The sequence below is a fragment of the Oryctolagus cuniculus genome, chromosome 9, assembly GCF_051225735.1.
Source record: "Oryctolagus cuniculus isolate XC-2025 breed Fujian yellow rabbit chromosome 9, ASM5122573v1, whole genome shotgun sequence".
In the NCBI taxonomy this organism is placed as follows: Eukaryota; Metazoa; Chordata; class Mammalia; order Lagomorpha; family Leporidae; genus Oryctolagus; species Oryctolagus cuniculus.
In genome coordinates this window covers 71,172,646-71,198,719 of record NC_142875.1, presented here as the reverse complement: position 1 = coordinate 71,198,719, position 26,074 = coordinate 71,172,646, and the positions used below count along the sequence as shown (strand labels likewise).

Below are 26,074 nucleotides of genomic sequence, written 5' to 3'. Positions count from 1 at the left end.
ACACAAACCAGTGCCCATACGGGATGCTGGTACTGCAGGCAGCGGCTTTACTCACTACACCACAGCGCTGGCCCCAATTTCTCCTTTTTATTTAAAAAGTAGTATATCTTCTTACAGAAATTACATTCCTGTCTCTTTAAGCTTCTGGAGTCGGGATACACTTCCCTGCTACAATGAGAACTCCTGGCCTGAGTACTCTGTTACCTATGATACACAATCCCATTCCATGAGATTCTGTCAAGACAGTCCATCACTAATCCCACCACATCACATGATTTCAGAACATATCTTCTAAACAGAATACCACTAGTGAAAGAGATGGAAACAGTGAAACTTTCAAAGCTGTTAATTTAACTTGCAAAATGCAAATCTCTAAATAATGACAAACTATGTGAGAAGGCACATTTTTTCAATATCCTCAAAAGTTTCTCAAGTTTTTAGTCTTAGATGGGAAAGAGGCAATGAAAGGCGTATTAATTGCATATTTTAGGGTTCAAAAAACTGCCAGGAACATGTCATATTTCCACGTTGGTTTCTTATTTCCTTGTTTAATGTATCTATATATGATTTTCAAGAAGGAGAGCAGGATTTCAACTTCTCCATGTCCAAAGCAGTCAATCTGCTCATACTGTGCCACCTATTGAAAGCATATTTGCCCTGTTGGCCTACTGCTCAACTGTGTTTACCATGAGTTGAAATGTCTTCTTTCTTTTATTTAACTGACATTTTACAAAGCACCACAGAGTCCCAGGAGCTTTATCAGGACACAAAACTGAAGCAGACATAGTCTCTCTCCTCAGGCACAGACTGTCCACAGGTAAGGAAGGACACAGAATCATAAATGGAGAATAAACTAGGCCTCAAGGCACATGGACAAGAGTCCCCACATCAGCGGAGCCTAGATAAGCAGTGAAGGTATGTGCACCTTCCAGGCCTTAATTTCCTTCCCTGGGACATGTGAGTAATACCCCCTACATCAAAGGATTACCATGAAGTTGGGATGGGGCAATGTGTGTAAGGCAGAGTGCCTAGAACATGATCAATAAATGTTTAGCTCTCATTCCTTTTCCATCCTCCAGTTGAAAACAAACTAATATATACTATAAGAGACTAATTATCACAAGATCTACCAAACAACAATGAATCCATTCACAGTGGTATGGTTTGAATGTATTCCCCCCAAAGCTTGTATTGGGAACTTAACTCCAATGTAACAGTGGAGCCCAGTGGGAAGTGTTTGGGTCATGGGGTCACAACCCTCATGAATGAATTCAAGCCAGTAATGTGGTAAGTGTGTTCCTTATAAAAGGACGAGTGTGCCTCCTCTTTCTCTTTCTCTCTCTCCCTCCCTCTCTCTCATTCTCTGTCCCCCTGCCACATTACAATGCAGCAAGAAGTCCTTATGAGATACAGCCCCCCTCTACCCTGGACTTCCCAGCCTCCATGATTGTGAGTCAACAAATTTCTGTTTATTATAAATTACCCAGTCTGTTTCATTCCGTTATAGTAACAGCAAACAGACTGAGACACATAGTCAATACCAACTATTTACGTGACAGTAAACATTCTTGCTGCTAATCATTATATACAGCAAGCCTTTCCTCTCATCCTCACCAAACATAACACATACATGAGATTAACCATCACAGCACAGAGATGTTCTGGGGTATTCAAAAAAAAATCTTCAATGACGATGCATTTATTTTGGCAAGATATTAATAACTCCCCGAATGCCTGCAATGGCCAAGGCTGGGCTGGGGCCAAGGCTAGAAGCTAGAAACTAGAAACACAATCCAGATCTCCCATGTGGATGACAAGAACCCAATCACTTAAACTATCACTGCTACCTTCCAGCATCGGCATTAATAGGAAGCTGGAATTGGGAGCCACAGCTGGGAATCCAACCAGGTACTCCATATGGGATGTAGGTGTCTTAACTGCTAGCCTAAATACCCACTCCCCCATAGTAATTTTGATGAAGAAGAAAATATATATTTATAAACATGAGCATATAAACATCTCTGTGACTACCCTTCAGCCATTATCCAATAGAGTTGGTAAAAAACAGTTTAATGGAAATTAAGCTAATCAGGATGGGTGGGAGGAATGCTAACCACTCATCTTGAGTTAAGACTTTCACAATATTGCATTAATCCTCTTTCTAAATTGACTGATCTCTCTCCAAAGATTTTTTGCCCCTTCTCATCCCCATGTTTTTCCCCTGTGCCAATAATTCTGCCTGAAATGTTATTCTCTCATCTTTAGATATTCAAATCCCAGTCCATCTTCTACATCCAGTTCACCCACATTTCCCCATGGAGCTTTCAAGATGATTCCCTGCCACTCTCTTCAGACCTCACTGCCTTGGCAGCATCACACTCACTGGTGTACCCGTATTTTCACTATTTTTTGCTTACTCTGATGTACTTATTTCACAACTTCATTTTTTTCATAGTCTCCCCAACTGAATTACAAAGTCCTTGAGACCAGAAGCCATGCGATATTAAAACTGAGCATCATCTTTTGTTCACTACTGATATTTAAATATTTTGTTACCTAGAAATAAGAGGCATAGCAATTAAAAATATGAAAGTTCTCTTCAGCATGAATAGCAGTCAAAACAATCTGACTTCTTCTTTCAATACTAAAACAGAAGATATTTCTGAAAACTCAAGAGAAATTAAATCATTCACATAACTTTTCCTCTATATAAGGTAATTCCTTCTGAAAACCATTTTGAATAGTAATAGAATTGTACACATACACTATGCCAGAATTTAAGTGGGTGCTTGTCATAACCAGCTACAGTTTTTGTACTATAATCAAGTGTCTGGGTTAGTTTTTTTTTTATTACTTGTATTTTTTTTTTTTTTTGAAAGCAGGGTTACAATGAGAGAGAGAGAGAGAGAGGGAGAGAGATCAAGTTTCCATCCACTGGTTTACTTCCCAGATGGCTGCAGTGATCGGGGCTGTAGCAGGTGGAAGCCAGGAGCCTGGAGCTTCCTCTGAGTCTCTCCCACATAGGTTCAAAGGCCCAGGCACTTGGGCCATCTTCTGCTAACTTCCCAAACGCATTATCAGAGAACTGGATTGGAAGTGGAGCAGCTGGGTCTTGAACCAGCACCCATATGAGATACCAGCATTGCAGATGATGAATTAACCTGCTACACCACAATACAGGCCCCAATTATCTGTATTTTAATCAAGAAATTTATTTAACAAATTATTCATTGAGTCCCTAATTTATACAAGGGATCACACTAAGAAATGAATGAAAGATTAACCAAGGCCTCAACACTCTAACAGAAGAGAAAAACTTAACATTTCACAGGATCAAACATTTGGCCACCTGGTTAAGCTACCAGTTAGGATACCTGTGTCCCATATATGAGTACCTGGTTCAAGTCCCAGATCCAACTCCTAATCCACCTTCCTGCCAGTGTGGACCCTGGGAGGCAACAGGTGATGAATCAATTAGTTGGGTCCCTGACACCTATGTGAGAGACCTGGATTGAGTTTCCAGCTCCCAACTTCAGCCTGCCATGACAGTTGTTGGGGATTTGGAGAATGAACCAATGGATAACAGCTCTATCTCCCTTTGTGTTTGTTTATCTCTCTCAAAAACAACAACAACAACAACAAAACAAAAAACTTCCACGAAAGTTAAATAAGCAATACCATATAGTTAACTTGCTGAATATTGTTTTAATTTCAACTGGTACAACTCATCTGCCAAAAAAAATATTAAAAGAAACAGTAAAAGTAACATCTGAGAGATGCCTTAAAAGTTAATGGGGGGGGGGGGGGGCAGCGCTGTGGCATATTGGGTAAAGCCGCCACCTGCAATGCTGGCATCCCATATGGGCACCAATTCTAGTCCCGGCTGCTCCACTTCTGATCCAGCTCTCTGCTATGGCTTAGGAAAGCAGCAGAAGATGGCCTAAGTCTTTGGGCCCCTGCACCCAATGTGGGAGACCTAGAAGAAGCTCCTGGCTCCTGGCTTCGGATCGGCGCACCTCTGGCCGGTGCAGACATCTGGGAAGTAAACCAGCAGATGAAAGACCTCTCTCTTTCTCTCTTTCTCTTTCTCTTTCTCTTTCTCTCTCTCTCTCTCTCTCTCCCTCTCTCCCTCACTCCCTCCCTCTGCCTCTCTGTAACTCTGCCTTTCAAATAAACAAATCTTAGAAAAAAAAAAGAATCTATTACTGCAGAATCCTGGACTTTAAACATGCTGCTCTCTCAATGTATCTTTGCCTAACTTACAGTTCTTTATACATCTTCAGATGAGAATAGGTAGAGTATGCAATTCATTTTCCTCAACATTGTTAAGGAGGTACTTTTAAGGAAATTATTTCACACAAGCCAGGGGCCAGGACCCTCACTCTTTTTCGGAACATCGGAGAAAAGTAGTTTGTTATCTCTCTCTCTCTCTTTTTTTTTTTTTTTTTTTTTGACAGGCAGAGTGGATAGTGAGAGAGAGAGAGAGAGAGAAAGGTCTTCCTTTAGCCATTGCTTCACCCTCCAATGGCCACCACAGCTGGCGCGCTGCGGCCAGTGCACCACGCTGATCCGAAAGCAGGAGCCAGGTGCTTCTGGTCTCCCATGGGGTGCAGGGCCCAAGCACTTGGGCCATCCTCCACTGCACTCCCTGGCCACAGCAGAGAGCTGGCCTGGAAGAAGGGCAACTGGGACAGAATCCGGCGCCCCGACTGGGACTAGAACCCGGTGTGCCAGCGCCGCTAGGTAGAGGATTAGCCTATTGAGCCGCGGCGTTGGCATAGTTTGTTATCTCAACACTATACTGACAGGACCAGGGAGGAGACAGAGTCCATGTCCCTGACTGATGCTACTGCTCCCTGGCAGTTTCATTCACTATAAGAATAATGGCTAAGATGGTTTCTCCTCTTATATATAATAAATAGCTACAGCTCTCTATAACTTATAGTGCTCAACTTTCTTGCCTTCAAAACCAAATTTATCAGCAGCCATTAAGCATCTGCATTGATTTCAAAAGTGCAAAGAACCACACATATGTTATGTATACCAAGTCTTTTCATGTACAGTGAGTGTTGGGCAACATGTGGATCTCAGTCTCTTTTCAGATTCCCTTTGTAATAAACACTTCATTCAGTTCATTGAACAATCCAATTATTTCTCCTTATTTTTTGAAAATAAATTTACCTCTTTTTAATCCCCTCCTCCTTTTAAAAACACTCTCCTGTGCTTGGCAGGTATTCAGTCCAGTGGCTGAGAAGCTCCATCCCATAGGGAGTTTGCCTGGGTTTACTACCTGGCTCCGGCTCCTGATTCCGGCTTCCTACTAATGCAGACCCTGGTAAGCAACAGTGATGGTGCAAGTAATTGGCATCCTAACACCCATCTGGGAGACCTGGATTGAGTTCCTGACTCCTAACTTTGGCCTGGGATCATTTCAGGCAACTGGAGAGTGAACCAGTAGAAGGGGGCTTTCTATCTATCTGTCTGTCTCTCCCTTTCCCTCACAAGTAAATAAATTTTTAAAAATAAAAAAACTGAGAAAATAAAAAGTGGTTTTCCTTAAAGTAGACAAAGATATGTGCCATAACCCTTTCTTCTGTCCTCCTAAGGAAAAGAGTTTACAGATCTATCAAATGCAATGGATATTATGGAAATTCCACAAATATTCATCAGTAGTATAAATTATATTTAGTGACATTGTTAATATTTCCATAAACGCCTCTGAACAAACTTTTTGACCAAAGATCAAATAGAAAATGTCAAACCCATCTCGAACATTAGCAGGAACCAGGGCAAGACTATAAATGGAGGCCAACAGGCCACTTGTCTACATAGTTAAAAGTTACAAGGCAAGGGGCCAGCACCGTGGCTCACTAGGTTAATCCTCCACCTGCAGCGCTGGCATCCCATATGGGCACCAGGTTCTAGTCCTGGTTGCTCCTCTTCCAGTCCAACTCTCTGCTGAGGCCTGGGAGGGCAGTGGAGGATGGCCCAAGTGGTAGGGTGCCTCCACCTACGTGGGAGACCAGGAAGAAGCACCTGGCTCCTGGCTTCAGATCGGTGTAGCTCCGGTTGTAGCGGCCATTTGGGGGGTGAACCAATGGAAGGAAGACCCTTCTCTTTGTCTCTCTCCCTCATTGTCTAACTCTATCTGTCAAATAAATAAAAAAAAAATAAGTGAAAAAAAATTACAAGGCAAGTCAAGCTATTACATAAAATACAGTCTTAGCCTCTAAAACTGATAAATATACTTGCAAGAGCAGGTCAGGTTGACATTTAGAATTCTCAGACTCCTTGAGGTTCTGCCTCATAATACAGTGACACGAAAGGGCCAGCCCCCTCCTACTATTTCCGTTCCCCATTCCTGCCAACACTAGGCAGGGTGTTGCACACATATCTGGACATCCTACATACCTCAACCTGCTGTCCCTTATCCACTTCTCATGTTCACCGGTTTTATCAAACACACGGAACAGGCTCATGTAGACTCTGGAAGCGCAGGTTCTCAGCTGTTTGGGGGAAGGAAATTCCCAAGTCCCTGAGCACAGAGATCAGGGTTGGAGGAATGAGGGCTTAGGCTGGTCATGGCCCCTTGGCTCCTCAAATGCTCACCCTGTGGTGAGGTGTGACCAGAGCAGGGCCTTCAAATGTGTGCATTCCACAGCAAGGACCCCCTTGCCCAGCAGTAAAGGCACTACTTGATAATTCACTGCCAGATCAGCTTTGTTACCAGTTAATACACTAGCTGGAACTAAGCATTTGTACGCATAAAGATTATGAAGGTGAATAAAACCCCAAATTCCAATCTCGAATCACTTCAGTTCCCCCAAGATCTATAGTCAAAAGGTCTAATATTTATCTGAACCTAACTATAGACTAGATTCTATGCTTCCTTTACAGATCCAAAGAAATTTACAGAATTCCATTCGCATGCCAGAGGAAGGTGAGAAAACAATGAGAAGCAGAAGGAAGAGGGGAAGAACACAGAGTATCAGAAGACAAGACCAGACATGCAGATGGAAGAGAAAGCATTTCCCCCATGTTCTGTTGCTTGTGTGGGAAAGCTCAGGACATCACCATTAACCATCTGATCAAAGTTCAGTATCACAGCAAGGCTAGTGGCACAGCTTGTCTCACTACTGCAGATTCATGCGGTGTAGTCGCTGGCTTCCTAACGCCCCAGTCTGGCCTCTGTGTACATGCAGGGCAAGCTGGACTTGTCAGCATGTAAGCAGAGATCAACGACAGCTCACCCTGCACTGCATCTCTCCCTTGCCATAATGTGCTACCCTTGCAATGAGTACTTTCCTTAACAAGAAAATTATTCTCTTAATTTGAAAACTCCAATAAACAACTCAATACAATAATAGACATATCCCACAGGAAGGGAAGTATTTCAACTGGAAATCTTATTTTTGTGTACTTACTGAGATTGTACCATTGTCTAGACCTATGGACAGTCTTCTTGTTTCCGGGTTAAAAGACATGCATGAACATGGAGCTGAAAGAAATGAACATGTTGATGAAATTAACAAAACGATGATTCTCTTCGATTCAGGAGTGCCTAACTAGATAAAAGTGTATCGTATTCCCCCCTCTCCATTTCCTGAAATAGTTCATGTAACTCTCACTCATGAAAAAATAAAAATAACTTTATAACCAATCCTTAGTTTTTCAGTTATCTTTCAAGGACTACAGCAAACCGGGCAAGTTCCCAAGGACTTGGTCCCAGCTTGTTCTGTAAATATTAGTGTAAATTTGCTTGATTAGATCAGCAATGCTTTGTGCTGTGTAATCTTTCTGTCACCAATCTCTCTCTTCCACTCATAGCCCATCTTAAACAGAAATAACCTATCCTTTCTGAACTATGGGCACAGAAGAAAGATCTCATTATTGCCCCACTTCCCTTCCCATACACATACATGTACTCATGCTAGTACAGAAATCTATTTTTGACCCAGAATTGATATAGGGCATGTGAACTAAAGGAGTCTTCTACTCTTGTTATTCAGGGGGTACGCTGGAGACTGCTGATTGAAAATGACTGAGGATTTGTCTTAATCTAAAAGTCGATGAAATCAACATAGGACTAGGCATTGCAGGAAAGAGAGAGATGGGTCAGTACACTCAATCCTGGACTGGGACTCCCTGTTCTGCAAGACTGGCTGCCTGAGTACATCTGAGACTAAATAAATTAAGTACTAAGCTATGAAGCTACCTGTGGCCAGTGAGTGTTTACTAACCTGCCAACTTCCAGGTTCCTGCCTTCCTTACGTGTGCTTGTTCTTAAGAGTACGGGCCTTTTGACAGTTTACTCCATACTGAAACGACTTCTAAAGAGCCCAACACAATGTTTAAATGTCTGCCCACATATTCACAGTAGCCCTGGAGATCATGAACTATTCATCATCATAATCATAATCAACATCGGATATTTTTATTCCTACTTTTCACAGTTATGATTAGATGTCTTACTCAAGGACACACAGGGGGAAAAAAGCTGGAGAAGGTTCAAAGGCATATTTCAAACACAGTCTCATTTTCAAACACCCAACTTAGATTATCTTTAAACTATAAAAGAACTTCAAGTTCTACCAACAGAGCCACTTCATAAACACATCATTTAGTAACTATTTTTCATTCTCTAAAAAGAGCCCTGAACGACAACAAAAGATTTTCTAAACTGATTAAAATATTTATTTTTCTAATCTTCAATCATGAAATGTTCAGAAAATAAAAACATACAAAAAAGACATTTCCCTAAAAACTTCCATCAGCATAGCCGACCAGCTTCTTTCTGTTCAATCACAAAACCAGATTCCCGAAAGTACACTGCTGAGAAATAACAGTCAGATGATATTGAATGCACTGCCCTGACAACATTGGTCTTACTCATCTTGGCCTATGTACTATTTGGCACAATTTCTACACAAATGCTAAGATACCAATTCTCATAATCTCATAATATGTGATAAGAATTAAAATCTAATGATTTCATGGAACATTATCATGTTAGTAAAACAGAGCAAAAGACAAACTACAACTACGTAAAAGTACATATACACAGAAAAACACATTAAGCACAGTTCTTGTGTTCAAGTGATAAGATCATATCTGTACCACTGCCTTTAATCTTATTATTTTGCTGTCCAAATTAAAGTTAATTTTAGGGGGCCAGCGCTGAGGCGGAGCAGGTTAATGCCCTGGCCTGAAGCACCAGCATCCCATATGGGCGCCGGTTAGAGAAAAACACCACTTTTTAAAAATTCTTTTCTATATTCACAAAACGGAATACATAAGCTCTGAGTAGGATTTCTCATATGTGGAAAGAAAACTATTAAACAGTTGAGGCAGTAAGTAAAGAATCTATTACTGGGGGCCGGCGCTGTGCGTAGCAGGTAAAGCTGCCACCTGCAGTGCCGGCATCCGATATGGGCACCAACTCTAGTCCCAGCTGCTCCACTTCTGATCCAGCTCTCTGCTATGGCCTGGGAAAGCAGTAGAAGATGGCCCAAGTCGTTGGGCCCCTGCACCCATGTGGAAGACCTGAAAGAAGCTCCTGGCTCCTGGCTTTGGATTGGTACAGCTTCGACAGTTGCGGCCACTTGGGGAGTGAACCATCAGATGGAAGACCTCTCTTTCTCTTCTCTCTCTCTCTGCCTCTCCTCTCTCTGTGTAACTCTGACTTTCAAACAAATAAATAAATCTTAAAAAAAAAAGTTAATTTTAAATGCCTAATTAATTATTAAGATGTAGCATGAACATAAAGCAAAACCTGACGGTAGAGCCTAGCCAACAAGCACCCTTATCGTGGAATCATCTGAAAGTATTTTCTATGTGATTTTCTCCAAAGTTCATATCTGAGAATGCTATAGTTAGAAAACCTTCTGATCTGTGATTTAAAAGACTTTTTTTTTATAACACTGCATAGGCTACCCTTGAATCTACGTAGCTATTTCTCTAGTCCTTGTTTTTTCCCCCTATTTACTATATTTCTTGTTATTCTTTCAACAAAAATATAGAATGCTTACCATGTTCCAGGCATACAGTGATATATAAGGTATTATTGCTTCCATTAAGGAATTGATATATTGTGATACCAGCTACATTTAGGAACTGTGTAAGATAATTTTACTTTCTTGGTTCGACTCACTTTATGTATAGTGAGAAACACCACTACCAGAATTCAAAAGCAAAATACCTTTCCTATAAGAAGCTTAAACAAAAGAAATTTTAACAAAAATCCTGCTGTGCTAGAACTCCTATGCCTGAACCTAAGATGTTCTGGATAGGAGAGGACCAGAGCTTTCAGCATTAGCTCAGGAGACCCCTCAAAGGCACAGCCACTGAGAAAGGTATTATGGAGAAACAGTAAGTAAACCTGCCTATGTGTGTAGGGAAAGGATTTGGTAGGCGAGCCTTATGATATGCTCCTCAAATCATTTCTCACATTCCCATAGGAGCAGGCCCTGGGTTGGTCACCCATAAGCCTTCGCAGGGCCAAAGAGGCAGGGAGTAGATTCATAAGAATATTGGTGTCCAGACTGATTGCTGCAGTAAATCTTTCCCTTTGTAGTCAGGGAGTAGACACAGAGATCTTTCTAACCTGACCTTAACAAAATGAACAAAAAAGCCACCTTTGAAAGCCTATTGCTGAGGCCCACACAAAACAGCTTCCAGCCACGGAAGGCAGATTTCAAAAGGGCAAAATTGTCTGGAGAAAACTAATGAGACAAAAGAAAGTGGAGGTCATTTTAGCAAAATGGCAAACGGAATCCTTCAGCAATAAGAAGGGAAACAAACCAAATAGGATTTAGGTATAATCGTAGCTATATTGCAAAAGTGGGATACTTTTACCAGTAAGAACTCTGCTTTAAATACTGTACGGCTAACCACGCAGGTTAGAGACAAACTGGCTGGGAAGCTGTTTTATTCTCCCATCTTAAATTGCTTTCTCCAAAGAGCGAGTGAAGTGGCTGACCAGGAAGGCAGAGCTGCCCTCTACTGACTTCCTTTTTCAAAAACCCAACCCTGGACTCTGATGAGATAAATGCAGCAGGAACAAAATGTGAAGATATATTCATTCCCCTCACCTTTACCTGATTGCCCACGTGAAATGACAACCACACTGAATAAGCTCTGTGGCAGGGACTCCCCCACCCCCGCCCCAGTCAAGGCCTCTCACATACATCATGCTATATGTAGTCTGCCTGAGACTGCTCTGATTGACCCAATAAGAGAAATTCAAGGCCTTGCCACAGGTCACGTTGATACTGCACCCTAGCTTCCTATTTTTTCCCCTCTGTTTTCATTGAAATGTAGGGGGGAAACGAGCTGTTTCTTGATGATAATATAATACAGAACTCATTTTCCATACCATCTGAATAAGATTTCCCATCTACTTGTCCTGTCCAAAATAATGACATTCAAAAGAAGTCCACTGGTAAAATTGAGAAGATAGTGAAAGGTACAAATAAGATAGAAAAGAAATGTGTGCAAGTGTATGGCTAATGAGACTTTTTATTCTTTTATATTAGTATCAGGACTTTGGACTTTGATGGTATGTCAGACTCTCACCTTTAAAATTAAATACTTTAGAATATTTGAGTGTTTTTTAAAGTGAAGTGTTTGTAATTTAAGGTGGGTAGTTGGTTTAAAGTTCAAGGAAAAATAAAATAAAGAGAAACCCCCAGTATGGGTGATTATTTTAATGATCATATAATTTGAAGGGGGGGAGCTCAAGAGCCCTAGATAAAGGGTCCTTGAGAGACCAACGTAAACCTCAACAGAGTCTACAATTAAACAGATTAGAGAAAAACTGGTTAGTGTGCTTCTAATACTTTAGTCCAACAGGTGGTGTGTGTGTATATGTGTGTGTGTATGTGTGTGTGTGTGTGTGGGTATACATATAAAACATTGCCCTCGCTTTTCCTAAAAAATGTAGTTGAAAGGAACCATTCTCAAAATATTTCCTTTTGGGTATAAGTTTCATAATTTCCATTCCTTATACCTATACTTCTTTCATTTTGTGAGACTAATTTATTGTCTGTCCTTTGCTGACTGGTTGAACTTTGGTCAAATACACACAAGTTTCATTGAAGGTGAAGCTGCGGGTTTCAATCACACCAACTGCTTTACGATACTAGAGGCGTTATTTGGCAGGAGACACTAATCTTCCTCATGAGATGTTATGGTTGGGATATCTGTGAATAAAACTTCAGGTGCTAAAGGTATAGTGGTTAAGTGAAATGCCAGGATCTCCTGATAAGAGGGCTTTTGACAGAGCAATTACATTCCCACAAGGCAAGGATTTAACTCACAGACATTTCAGTCAGTCTTTTTGTCATAGGATAATATATATATTAGATCTGCAGTACTCAACCTATGTTTTATTTTATTAAGCACACATATATTTATGACTTGAATTGCCTAGAACTAAAAAGTACTTTTCTGCTTAGGCATTTATGCTCTCTACTAAAGCTAATCATTTATGTTTTCTTTTAAATCTAGTCTGTTACAGTGGTAACAGAAGTGGTAATTTTTTCCCCCAAACAAGTTTTAAGTCACAGTAAAATGATGTAACTGTAGTAAATTTTACCATGCTCTGTCAAATTAAACAAGAGTATGCTAACTAAATGCAGTACTTACTCAGATTAATTAATATCTGGTATCCTTAGTTTAGATAATTTATGTTTTCCTTCATTTCCACTAAAAATCATAAGTTCCTTGGGTATATTTTCTTCTTTGTAAATGCAGAATTAAAATTTCATATTACATTACTGTTTTTAAAATGAAAATAATAACAATAAATTATTTACAAATGGTTCCATAATAATAACCTATATAAAAACAACAACAAGGGGCTGGCGATGTGGCACAGTGGGTTAACGTCCAGGCCTGAAGCGCCAGCATCTCACATGGGCACCAGTTCTAGTCCCGGCTGCTCCACTTCGATCCCGCTCTCTGCTGTGGCCTGGGAAAGCAGTAGAAGATGGCCCAAGTCCAGTTGTAACCAAAACAGCATGGTACTGGTACAGAAACAGATGGATAGACCAATGGAACAGAATTGAAACACCAGAAATCAACCCAAACATCTACAGCCAACTCATATTTGACCAAGGATCTAAAACCAATTCCTGGAGCAAGGACAGTCTATTCAATAAATGGTGCTGGGAAAACTGGATTTCCACGTGCAGAAGCATGAAGCAAGACCCCTACCTTACACCTTACACAAAAATCCACTCAACGTGGATTAAAGACCTAAATCTACGTCCTGACACCATTAAGTTATTAGAGAACATTGGAGAAACCCTTCAAGATATTGGCACAGGCAAAGAATTTCTGGAAAAGACCCGGGAGGCACAGGCAGTCAAAGCCAAAATCAACTATTGGGATTGCATCAAATTGAGAAGTTTCTGTACTGCAAAAGAAACAGTCAGGAGAGTGAAGAGACAACCGACAGAATGGGAAAAAATATTTGCAAACTATGCAACAGATAAAGGGTTAATAACCAGAATCTACAAAGAGATCAAGAAACTCCACAAAAACAAAACCAACAACCCACTTAAGAGATGGGCCAAGGACCTCAACAGACATTTTTCAAAAGAGGAAATCCAAATGGCCAACATGAAAAAATGTTCAAGGTCATTAGCAATCAGGGAAATGCAAATCAAAACCACAATGAGGTTTCACCTCACCCCGGTTAGAATGGCTCACATGCAGAAATCTACCAACAACAGATGCTGGCGAGGATGTGGGGAAAAAGGGACACTAACCCACTGTTGGTGGGAATGCAAACTGGTCAAGCCACTATGGAAGTCAGTCTGGAGATTCCTCAGAAACCTGAATATAACCCTACCGTTCGACCCAGCCATCCCACTCCTTGGAATTTACCCAAAGGAGTTTAAATTGGCAAACAAAAAAGCGGTCTGCACCCTAATGTTTATCGCAGCTCAATTCACAATAGCCAAGACCTGGAACCAACCTAAATGCCCATCAATGGGAGACTGGATAAAGAAATTATGGGATATGTACTCTTTAGAATACTATACCGCAGTAAGAAACAACGAAATCCAGTCATTTGCAACAAAATGGAGGAATCTGGAACACATCATGCTGAGTGAAGTAAGCCAGTCCCAAAGGGACAAATACCATATGTTCTCCCTGATCGGTGACAACTGACTCAACACCAAAAAGGAAACCTCCTGAAGTGAAATGGACACTATGAGAAACGGTGACTTGATCAGCATAGCCCTGACTGTTAATGAACAACTTAATACATTATCCCTCTTAGTATTTTTTTTTGTCTGTTCTACTTAATATGACTGGTTTAATTCTGTAATTATCACACAGTTATTCTTAAGTGTTGAAAATTAACTGAAATGTGATCCCTGTTAAACATAAGAGTGGGAATAAGAGAGGGAAGAGATGTATAATGTGGGACATGCTCAAGCTGACTTGCCCCAAATGGTAGAGTTAGAAACATACCAGGGGATTCCAATTCAATCCCATCAAGATGGCATGTACCAATGCCATCTCGCTATTCCAAGTGATCAATTTCAGTTCACAATTGATCATAATGAAAGGACTAAGAGTCAAAGGGAGCACATAAACAAGTCTAGTACCTGCTAACACTAACCGATAGAATAAATAAAGGGGAGAGTGATCCAACATGGGAAGCGAGATACTCAGCAGACTCAAAGAATGGCGGATGTCCTAAACAGCACTCTGGCCTCAGAATCAGCCCAAAGGCATTCGGATCTGGCTGAAAAGCCCATGAGAGTATTTCAGGCATGGAAAGCCAAGACACTCTGGCAAAAAGATCTCTGTGAGTGAGATCCCAGTGGAAAGAACAGGTCTTCAAAGAAGGAGGTACCTTTCTCTGAAGGGAGGAGAGAACCTCCACTTTGACTATGACCTTGTCTAAACAAGATAAGAGTCGGAGAACTCAGAGGGCTTCCATAGCCTTGGAAACTCATGACTGGAGCATAGGGAGATTACTGATGCCATAGACAGGAGTGTCAATTGGTAAAGTCAACAACAGGAGTCACTGTGCACTTACTCCTCATGTAGGATCTCTGTCCTTAATGTGCTGTACATTGAGATTTAATGCTATAACGAGTACTCAAACAATATATTTCACTTTGTGTTTCTATGGGGGTGCAAACTGTTGAAATCTTTACTTAATGCATACTAAACTGATCCTCTGTAAAAAAAAAAAAAGAAAGAAATTATCAATTCCCAACTAGACTCTCACTGGGATTAAACATGACAATAGGTCTGATCTGATTTCATCATCATTTAAAAAAAATCATCTATTATTTTTCACTTTATGCTTCTGTGTGGGAGCAAACTGTTGAAATCCTTACTTAATGTATACTAAGCTGATCTTCTGTATATTAAGATAATCGAAAATGAATCTTGATGTGAATGGAAGGGGAGAGGGAGTGGGAAAGGGGAGGGTTGTGGGTGGGAGGGACGGTATGGGGGGGAAGCCATTGTAATCCATAAGTCGTACTTTGGAAATTTATATTCATTAAATAAAAGTTAAAAAAAAAAAAAAGAAGAAGAAGAAGAAGATGGTCCAAGTCGTTGGGCCCCCTGCACCCACGTGGGAGACCTGGAAGAAGCTCCTGGCTCCTGGCTTCGGATCGGCACAGTTGCAGCCAATTGGGAGTGAACCATCAGATGGAAGACCTCTCTCTCTCTCTCTCTCTCTCTCTCCCTGTGTAACTTTGACTTTCTAATAAATAAATAAATCTTTACAAAAACAACAACAACAACAACAACAAATAGAGTAATATGCTTCACAACCAAGAATTAAGGAGTTATTTGAAATAGGATGATCAGTTCCCAATTATACAAATATCTCCTCCAGTCTGTTAAGAAGCTCTTTCAAGAGTTAAAGATGTTTAAAAGTCACCAAAACAATCACTAAAGAATTGCCAATTTCATAATTTTTAATTTTTTCTGCAACTCATCTATTGCCATAAACTTTTCCCCAAAACTCCAATAAACCCAACAGAAGAGATATGACAAGCACACAAATGACCTGCAGTCATAAATTATTCAAAGACTTTTTACCAATGGGAAAATTAACTTTTGCAATTTACATACCAAACAACTCATTCCTATCCCAGATAGAAGGTATATCAGTCAATTTTATTTACAAATCCTCAATTTCAAGTTCTCTGTTGCCTTAAGATTATAGTCCTTTCCAATCAACGGGGGAAGGAAAGAAACCAAGCTACAACATTACAAACTCCAATTTTTCCCAGTAACTCTAGGATAATGCCAGTAATGCCAGTAAATATTTTAAACACCAAGAAAATACTCTACAAAGAGTTATTTGGTATATCTAATCACCAAAATATTTTTTTAAATTCCAGAACAAATAGTTTATTAAGTTTCAAAGCACAGCAAATGTAAATGACTTGCCCAAAATGACTCAACAAATTGGTAGCAAAAAATGAAAACTGAATTCCAGTTTTCCACCAGGCACAAGTTCTAATCTACAAACCAAATACTCAGTACTTAAGTAAATATTTAAATAAATAAACAATTAAATACTTCAATATGAAGTAATGCATTTTTGAAGGTGAATTTAATATAAACAATAAACCATGTTCAAACTTCATCTCTATTTGTCTGAACTAAGCTAATTTATCTAATGTATTTTCAATCTCATTTCACAAAGAATTGTAAAGTGGCTTAAAAAGCAGATAAAAGAATATCAAACAACAGAAAGAAGTAAGGAAATGTATGCATAAGAGCAAGAAGAAAACGAAAATAAAGATCTGTTGGGAAAGTTCATGAGTTCCATGTTTCACTGGGAACTTCAGGATCATGTTTCATTTATCTCTGAAGCCCAAGTACCAGGTCCTGAGGGATGTTGCCCCCAATGTTTTTCACTCATAGACACAGAAACTCACACGTGTGCATACCCCTGGAGTAACAGCAGAGACTGATCCCTTCCCCTCTGCTGGTACCCCTGCTCCCTCCCCAGCTGAGGGGATCAGTTCTCAGAGGACCTGTATTCCACTTGGACCACCCCAGTAGGTTGTGGCACACAGGTTGCAAGGTTCTACCTCAGGGACAGCAAAGGGCCCCTGGCCTTTGTATATGAAAAATATTCCCCGCCCCGTGCTGCTTTATAAAACGGTTCTGTGTATTATGATAGAAAATTACTTCAAAAACAATCACAGGGCATTTCATAAAATGTACACATCAGTAACAGCTAAGGGCACAATGAATCCAGGCATTTCCACCAAGCACTAACACAAAGTGGCAAAATTCAGAATTTAGATGAATGTGCATGCTGCCTACTACAAACAGCCTTTCCCTCAACCAGGCTTTAGATAAAAACCACGATGTAGACAGTTCAAAACTGTGTTTCCTGTGCTTGAAAAGTCAGCTGAGCAGATGGAGAGACGGCTTGATGCGTGAGAAAGCCGAGGGGCCCCAGAACAATCGCAACAGTGCAGAAGCCATCCCACCTGCCCAAAGCAGAGGGAGGGGAAGAGGACCAAACAGGGCATTGTACTGCTATGTTAAGTGTGTCTTTTTCTTTGTTAACTACCTTTGAGAAAATAACTTCTCAAAGGTAGTTAAGGGATAAGTTCACAAACACTTAGGAGCCAAAGTAAATTCCACCTGTCTGGCCTGGCAACAGCAGAACCTGTAGAAGTACACCCCAGCCTGAACTCGGGCCTCTCATGCTTCCTATTCACGGCAGCTTTGGCAGCCAAGGTGAATTCCCTGTTCTCCATACCCAGAGGAAAGGCTGGCAATACAGCCCAGCCATGCCACCCGATCCTCCAACAGGGAGGAACAACCTGCAGCACCTACAGGCCTAGCCCATGCTAGAGATTCCTCCCCGCCTCTCCTTTGTCTAGCCCAATGAATGGCAAACATAGTTGGTAAAGTAAACCTAAAATATCTGTTATGAAAGTGGGAATTCCTGCCGTTTGCCTGTGCTTTTTCTCTGTGGTATGATGCAAATATATTAGTTGAAATGGTACCTATTGGAAGACTGGATAAAACAATTATATTTATGGCTGCAAATGAAACTTAACTGTGTACTCCTAAGGAAGGCCCCTTCTTACAGGCTTAGGCAGGCCCCTGGGGGTATAGGCTGGAACTCAGTATTGTCAAAGACAATCAGCAGTTACTATATGAGACACACCAAGAGAACTTTCTTTTCTGAAAGAATACATAGGTGCTTCAAAAAGTAATGGAAAAATGGGATTGAAAGATAAGCTTATTTTGGTGCAAAAATTTTTTGGAATTCATACATAGTTTTTTCTTTCTTTCTTTTCTTTTTTTTTTTTTTTTTTTTTTTTTGACAGGCAGAGATAGACAGTGAGAGAGAGAGAGAGAGAGAGAGAGAAAGGTCTTCCTTTTTCCGTTGGCTCACCCCCCAAGTGGTCACTATGGCTGGCATGATGTGGCCGGCGCGCTGCACCAATCTGAAGCCAGGAGCCAGGTGCTTCCTCCTGGTCTCCCATGTGGGTGCAGGGCCCCAGGACCTGGGCCATTCTCCATTGCACTCCCGGGCCACAGCAGAGAGCTGGACTGGAAAAGGAGCAACTGGGACAGAATCCGGCAACCCAACAGGGACTAGAACCCGGGATGCTGGCACCACAGGCAGAGGATTAGCCTAGTGAACAGTGGCACCAGCCCCATAGTTTTTTCAAAGTATACACTTTCCAGGAACCTTTGGAAGACCTCTCATATGCACAGATTTCAAAATATTTCATACCAAAATACACACCTTTAATTCCATTTCAGTAAGACTTTTGATGCACCCTCATATTCATTAAGGAATATGCTCTGATTTCTCATTCATCCATAAAGTCAGCTGGCTTAAGGAAACTACAACACAAAACATCAGTCACCTCAAGTTCTGTATGGAGAACAGAGATTACAATGGATTTTCTTCAGAGAGATTTTATGACCACAATCCCATCATGCCTACTTCACTAACAGTCCCCACACATCATGGTTGGAACTCAGTGAACACCAGCCCTCCCCAGCAGGTTGTGAACGCCATGAAGACAGGTAGTGTGTGCCATTTTTAACCACTACATCCTTAATACACTGTACAGTGTTGAGTATGGAAGAAATACTTAACATTTGCTGAATGAACTGGACAGAGAAATTAAAGAAAACAGGATAAAATACAGCTTTCTGCTTTCTTCCTCCCAAGCCCTCTCTTGTCCCACACCATGCTCAGTTCAACCCTATATTGGCAACAATAGGGCCATGGCTCAGTTCTTTATAAAGACAACAAAGATCCAAGAAAAACTGAACAAATGAGAATTAGGATATATACAATCAGGGTTAGGCTCACTCAAATATTTTCCATCACAACTAAGAGAAACTTGGGTGAACGTAAGTACAAATAGGTAGCTGCTGAATTCAGAAGCTGAGCCCGGCTTCTTGGGGGATTAGGATGATGAGAAAGGAAAACAATCAGACAGCACCCACTTGGGATTTCTCTCCCCCAGGACCTGGGATGTCCTCCATCGCTGTGGCTGCAGCGCAGCTCTCACAGTTTGTCCATACACACAGACACCTCAGGGCTCTTGGGTCTCTCTTTATGTTCCCAGTTCAAAAGACCTGCTTAGGCAAAGACTGGCACTTTTAACTCCAAATTCTAAATTCCTGGGAAAATCAGATTGGCCCAGGGGCAAACAGTCTTTGCCACGAAAGTCTGGCTTCTCTTGGCTCCTCTGTAGGAGGGAAGAGGAGTGTCCCAGAAAAGACAGAGCATAAAGACACTCCCAAGGCAGGGCTGTGCTTCTGATCAGGATGTGTCTGCTATTCATCATTTTCTTGTTGAGTTAATCCCCGAGATCACTAGCCTCATCACTCTCCCGCAAGGCTGACTCCCTGTCAGCAACCTTAGCCTTCCCTATCTATTCATTCTCAGCCAGCACCTTGGGTGCTTTTCCTCCATTAAACTTCAAATTCTTCTCAGAGCTACATAACATCTACTCACCTACCCAGTAGATAACAGGTACCACATTTAAAAGATATTTTAATAGATAAAATAAGCCAATAAATTATATTGTAAATGCCTAGAATATTTTTGTCTTCTGTATTTGGAATACTCCTTGACATGCTAGTACAATTATAAACACAAAATGTAGTATATCTGCCTTGTGATGTCCATATTACAGCCTCCAGATAGGTTGTACCTTTTCACTTACTTTGTAACTAATAGCACAGTCATTATTTAAGGATAATGCTGCATACCCTCTTAACAAAATACCTTCCAATAGAAATGACTGCAAAACAATCCCTGGAAACTCAAACCTATTTCTTTTTTCATTTCTTTTTTTTTTTAAGATTTATTTATTTTGAGAGGCAAAGTTACAGATGGAGATGGGAGAGACAAAGGGAGGGATCTTCCATCTGCTGGTTCCCTCCTCAAATGGCTGCAACAACCGGAGCTGTGCTTATCCAAAACCGGGAGGTTCTTCCGGGTCTCCCGTGCAGGTGCAGGGGCCCAAGCACTTAGGCCATCTTTCACTGCTTTCCCAGGCCACCGCAGAGAGCTGGGTCAGAAGAGGAGCAGCCAAGACTTGAATCGGCACCCATATGGAATGCCAGTGCAACAGGCAGAGGATCAGCCTACGGCACCACAGTGCTGGCCTACCCCCCCCCCCCACTTTCTTTTTCCATTTTTTAAAACCTATTTCTGGTTCTCTAACTGACTAAAGTACTGTTTATTTCTTTACATAATCAGATTCTGCCTCGAGTTAAACAATGCTCAAATTCTTGCTCAGAAATCAGTGACTATGTCATCTGAATGCACAAGAACCCCAGGAACAGAAAAGGCAATCTCTGTCCAGTTGTGAGGCATATAGCCTTTTTTCTTTCGCTTTCTTACAGCAATCTAACAATGAAATATTACAGAAACCACCTTCATCATATGCAATGTGTTCATTTGCAAAGCCCTGGCACCTAGACTGGTAGCCTGCGTACAGCAGGTATGGTATGCAGTAAATCCTTGAATGACCAGCACATGTACTTACATCTAAGTATTTCCAAATCACCGCTATGTATGAGGTTCACATGTGTTCCTACAAACCTATATATGTAGATAATCAACATGCTGGTTATAATGCCATAAGACAATATTCTTTAACTTTATTGTATATTCAAATCACTTAAAGGTTTTATTCAAATGCAGATTCTAGGGTGGGCATTTGATAGAGCAGTTAGGACACCACTTGGGATACCCACATCTCAAATTGGAGTGTCTGTATTTGAGTCCTGGCTCTACCTTTGATTCAAGTTTCCTGCTAACATACACTCTGGGTGATGGGTCAAGAAGTTGGGTCCTTAATTCACACATGGGGGCCTTGGATTGAGTTACCAGTTCTCTCTCTCAAATTGAAAAAGAAAAGTCAGATTCTGATTCAGTAGCATGGTTGTGGATTCCATTACTGCCTTTCTAATAAATTCTCAGGTGATGTTGATGCTTCTGGTCCATAGACAACACTTTGAACAACAAATTCATGCTTACTGAGGAAGAGAATTATCAGATACTCCTTTCCTGTCTGCACAGCCAACAGAGCTACAGGTCTTGAGAGCCAACTTCAAACTGCTGAGTGATAGCTCTTCTCCATCCCTTCCCTTTAGAGATTTTATCAAGTTTGATGATGAAGCAAGACCACAGAAAAGACTGGTTATATCACTTAAAAGCCAGATAATTCTCTTCCCTTTCCATTTACGTAAACCCTCATCTCTGCTGTGGCTTGAAAAGCAAGTTTATCTTGTGCCAATAACATATAATGTTTCTGCTGGAAGCACAACAAGTAAAAGAAGAATACTGTGTTCAGAATTAGAAGAAGTTTCTTCATCACAGAAAAAGTTGAATGCTTGGTACAACTTCATGGATAACATCTAGTTACTATTCTAAAGATATGCAAAGCCTTGGAGATAATTTGAAAAATCAATGAAAAGCATTACATCCTTAATAATTCATCTGCTCATAAACAGGCAAAATTGTTATTACACTATTCTTTTGCCAGAGGCATAAACTTAATCACATCTACAATTTAGCATGAATTTATTTTGGTTGTATATAGTGGTATGTACCTCTGAAACTGGGGTACTTCTATCAGAGGAGTTGGGGGGGGGGCACACTGCAGGAAACCAGAGGGTATATGAGCCCTAACACAAATCTGGGAGATTTTTCTAGGGGGCCAATTTTAATTAAAAGTTGAAGAAAAAGAATAAAGGAAATACTGAATGCAACTGATCATGAATTTAAATAATTATTCTGCACAAAAATAAACATGGGATAGCACACCCAAACTTCATTCATCTTAAAGATAAAAAACTAGACTAAAAAGAAATCTCTTATTTTGGGGAAGGCCAGCTCTTCTCCACCTGTAGGGGAACTTTTGTCAAACAGTCTTAAAATCACTCATTTCTTTCTTTAAAGTGTACTTGGAATAGTCCTTACTTATCAGTGCAGCAGCATATTTGTCAAGTAAGATATTGGAGAAATGAGATCCACTTCTAATTAAAATGTTTTAATCCTAAACAAATCTTTGTGAGAAACTGAATTGTCAATGCTGAATGTCTTGAATTTGAATAAGTGATACAACAATAAGGCAAGGACAAATTTACTTCACAAATGTAATCACTGGACAAAATTTAGAGTTGCCTAAGGATGTACTTTACAAAACAATTAAACAGAAAGTTGAAAAAGGGAAAGACTGCTGTGATCAGAGAATCTGTGTGCTGTACTCTTTCTTCCATTAATCTTATTCAGAAACTATGAGTATATAGTCAATTTCAGATAATTTTCCTACTTTACATAGTGAGAACCTTGGAAAATCTCAATTGATTTAATATGGTACTTTTCATTATAATGAGATTTCTAAATTTCAGCCTTCCCAACTTAAGAAGAAAATACAGAGAAGGCAATCTGGGGAGGAAAGGGAGTTGGGGTGCATGTCTGGTGTTTTTACACAGAGATTCAGATACTTACAAGGCATTGCATGGTATATGCTTGGCCAATACTGTCCACTGTCTCTCTTTAACCAAACACGAACTGTCCTACAACAGAAGAAAAAAATGGGTGCGTGAAAACACAGTATGCTTAATTATGGCAAAATGCTGATATACAGAAAGCAAACCTCTTCATATTATACACATATTATGTCTCAACACATTAAGTATATGCCTTAACCACATATATGTACACACATGCCTATCTAAAAAATGTATATATGTATGTATATGTACATATATGTATGTACACATGCCTCTCTAAAAATCCTATATTCCTTAAATTTAAAGCTTTTGTAGATTTAGAACTACCTACGATTCTGTGAAAATCACTCTCATATACACACACACACACACACACATTTAATTGTAATAGTATTTTGAAAGCTATTATTTTCTTTGTTGTTGTTTTGCCTTTCCAAGCATCTGACCTTTGCCCTAGTCTGCTGGAAGCATACACCTGCCTAGGGAATTATTAGGTTTTCTAGTGAAGGAAGTGCAAGGAGATCAAATGAAATAATGTGCAGCATCTGACATGAAAGGAAGGATTACAGAGTAAGGCATAGTCTTGAAAGCCAGGTCATCATCCAGAGGCACAGTTTTTCTAAGCATGGTCAAGCAATGGTAAACTTTGATATTCTGATTTCCTGAGCTGGTAGGCAGGTCACGGGGCTCAGGGAGATCTGGAAGCAACAGCTGTGAATAAAGTTTCAAGCCAGCATGCTGGATAGGGACAAGGTACCCAGGAGAACTCAGAGAGCAGCAGCCAAAGGCAGTGCAGTCTGAACCAGCTAGGGAGATCATTAGATTCTGACCAACATGAAAAGGCCAACCATGAAGGCCACCAACCTTGATATCATCTGCATTTGCCATGGCACAAGACAAACACACCCTCTGGACCAGAGAATATGGCGGACCTCAAACCAAGGGAAATGGTCCCACTGCTGCTCCCACAGAAGCCACATACCTTGCCCCACTCCCTTAAATCATCCCAAATATAAAAGTAGACTGAGAAATTGAGCATTTTTCTCCCAGAGAGAGTTGGACAATCTTATCTAAAGAGATTATTTAAGGGCCGGTGTGTGGTGCAGCAGGTTAAAGCCCTGGCCTGAAGTGCCGGCATCCCATATGGGTGCCAGTTATAGTCCTGGCTGCTCCTCTTCCAATCCAGCTCTCTGCTGTGGCCTGGGATAGCAGTAGAAGATGGCCCAAGTCCTTGGGTCCCTGAATTCACGTGGGAGACCTGGAAGAAGCTCCTGGCTCCTGGCTTCGGATTGGCATAGCTCCGGCTGTTGCGGCCATCTGGGGAGTGAACCAGTGGATGGAAGACCTCTCTCTCTCTGTCTCTACCTCTCTTTGTAACTCTGACTTTCAAATAAATAAAATACATCTTAAAAAAAAAGAGAGAGATTATTTAAGTCATTATACTGGACCAAATTTTAAACTGCATTGGATACTCTCCCCATGTGAATCGGTAGATCTCCTATAAATAAGTAGCAGGAAAAAGGCGAGACCAACTACAGGCACAATAAAGCAATGTTTTTTTCACTAAATGGCAACAAGTTATAATGTAGTGGTATGTACAGACACAGGCAAAATTTAGTGTTTGTGGTCAACTATACTAATTTATGAGGTGAACAGGTATAATGGTAAACTGGAGGGTGTTCTGGGCTCCTGAGTTCAGCCTGGCCTAGACCTGGCTGTTACAGCCATTTGAGAGGTAAACCAGGATATGGAAGATCTCTCTCTCTCTCTCTCTCCCCCTCTCCCTCTCCCTCTCCCTCTCCCTCTCTTTCTGTAACTGCCTTTCAAATGAATCTTTAAAGAAAGAAAGAAAGTCAGTGAATTATTAAAGAATACTTATATGCCAGCCAGATAACCTAGATTAAAAGAACAAATTCCTAGAAACATTCAATTTACCAAAAATGACTCAAGAATAATCTCAACACACCTCAAATCAATAATGAAAAACTTGCCAGCAAAGAAAAGTGCAGACCACATGGCCTCACAGCTGAAATCAACCAAACATCTGGGAGGAAATACTTTATCATACATTCTAAGAGACCAGTATTATCTGATAGGAAGGAAGGAAGGAAGGCAGGGAGGTAGGGAGGGAGGGAGGGGAGAAAGAGAGAGAAAGAAAAGAGTCACATTGAAGCCAATAGATGTCAGTGTGTTGGGGAAGAAAAATGCATGCTTGTTGAAGGGAAAGTGTCCCCCCAGTCATCCAACCACACACACACACACACACACACACACACGCATACCCCAAAAGGGCCAGCTGCACTGCACTGTCCACTCTCCCCCTCTTTCTCTGCCTTAAGCTCCCCCCAGTTAGGCAACAAGACACTAGGAGAGCCAGGAAATGGGCAATTTGCATCTCAAAGTCCAGCAGCTGGACTATTTTGGGAAGAACATAACCTGTGGTGTGCCAACTGCAAAGCTGGTGTCCCATATCAGTGCGCCAGTTCAGGTCCTGGCTCCTTTGCTTCTTGTCTAGTTCCCTGCTAATGTGCCTATCAAGGCAGCAGAAGGTGCCCCAAGTGCTTGGGCCCCTGCTACCATGTGGAAGACCAGATGAAATTCTGGGCTCCTGGCTTTGGCCTGGCCCAGTCCTGGCTGTTATGACCATTTGGGGAGAGAACCAGCAGGTGGAAGATTTCTCTCTCTACCCTCACACCCCCGTCAAGGTAAGGAGATATTCATGCTGTTACACGAGCATCTAACTCTGAGTATGGAGCCCGGGGTCAGAGAAAGCTTCTTGGAAAGGATGTGGTCTTAGAAGCGGATGAACAGCAAGCAGAGAGTGGAGACTGGAGAGGCAGGGTAGGCTCCTACTAGAAGCAGCCCAGCAGCTCAAGGAGGCAAGAGCAGTAAGAGCAGCGAGAAAAAAGCCAAAGAGGTTGGCATGAGGCCACCAAGGGTCTTGGAGTCCATCAGGAAGATTCTGGATTTTACTTTGAGGACAATGAAATCCACTGAGGATAAGCAGAGAAATTTGTTTGGGGGAAGCCTGGTTACTCTGATGTAACCAGTTTGGAAGAGG

The 26,074-nt window shown here is 41.1% G+C and overlaps 1 protein-coding gene across 6 annotated transcripts in view; it reads right to left on the bottom strand.

The window, feature by feature from the left end:
• The window catches only part of WDFY2 (WD repeat and FYVE domain containing 2), a 193,585-nt gene that overhangs the window by 94,176 nt on the left and 73,335 nt on the right, over positions 1 to 26,074 (bottom strand). For 4 of the 6 annotated variants that reach the window (XR_011378806.2, XM_070048896.2, XM_002720738.6 and 1 more), the window contains exons 2-3: positions 23,009 to 23,076; positions 7,425 to 7,498 (exon numbers count right to left, since the gene is read on the bottom strand). Coding sequence is in view for 5 of the 6 variants with exons in the window: in XM_070048896.2 (XP_069904997.1) it covers positions 7,425 to 7,498; positions 23,009 to 23,076 (142 nt within the window). In the remaining variant the exon portion in view is untranslated. The remainder of the gene's footprint in view (positions 1 to 7,424; positions 7,499 to 23,008; positions 23,077 to 26,074) is intronic. The other 2 variants (XM_089304198.1, XM_051832226.3) reach the window with 1 other exon arrangement.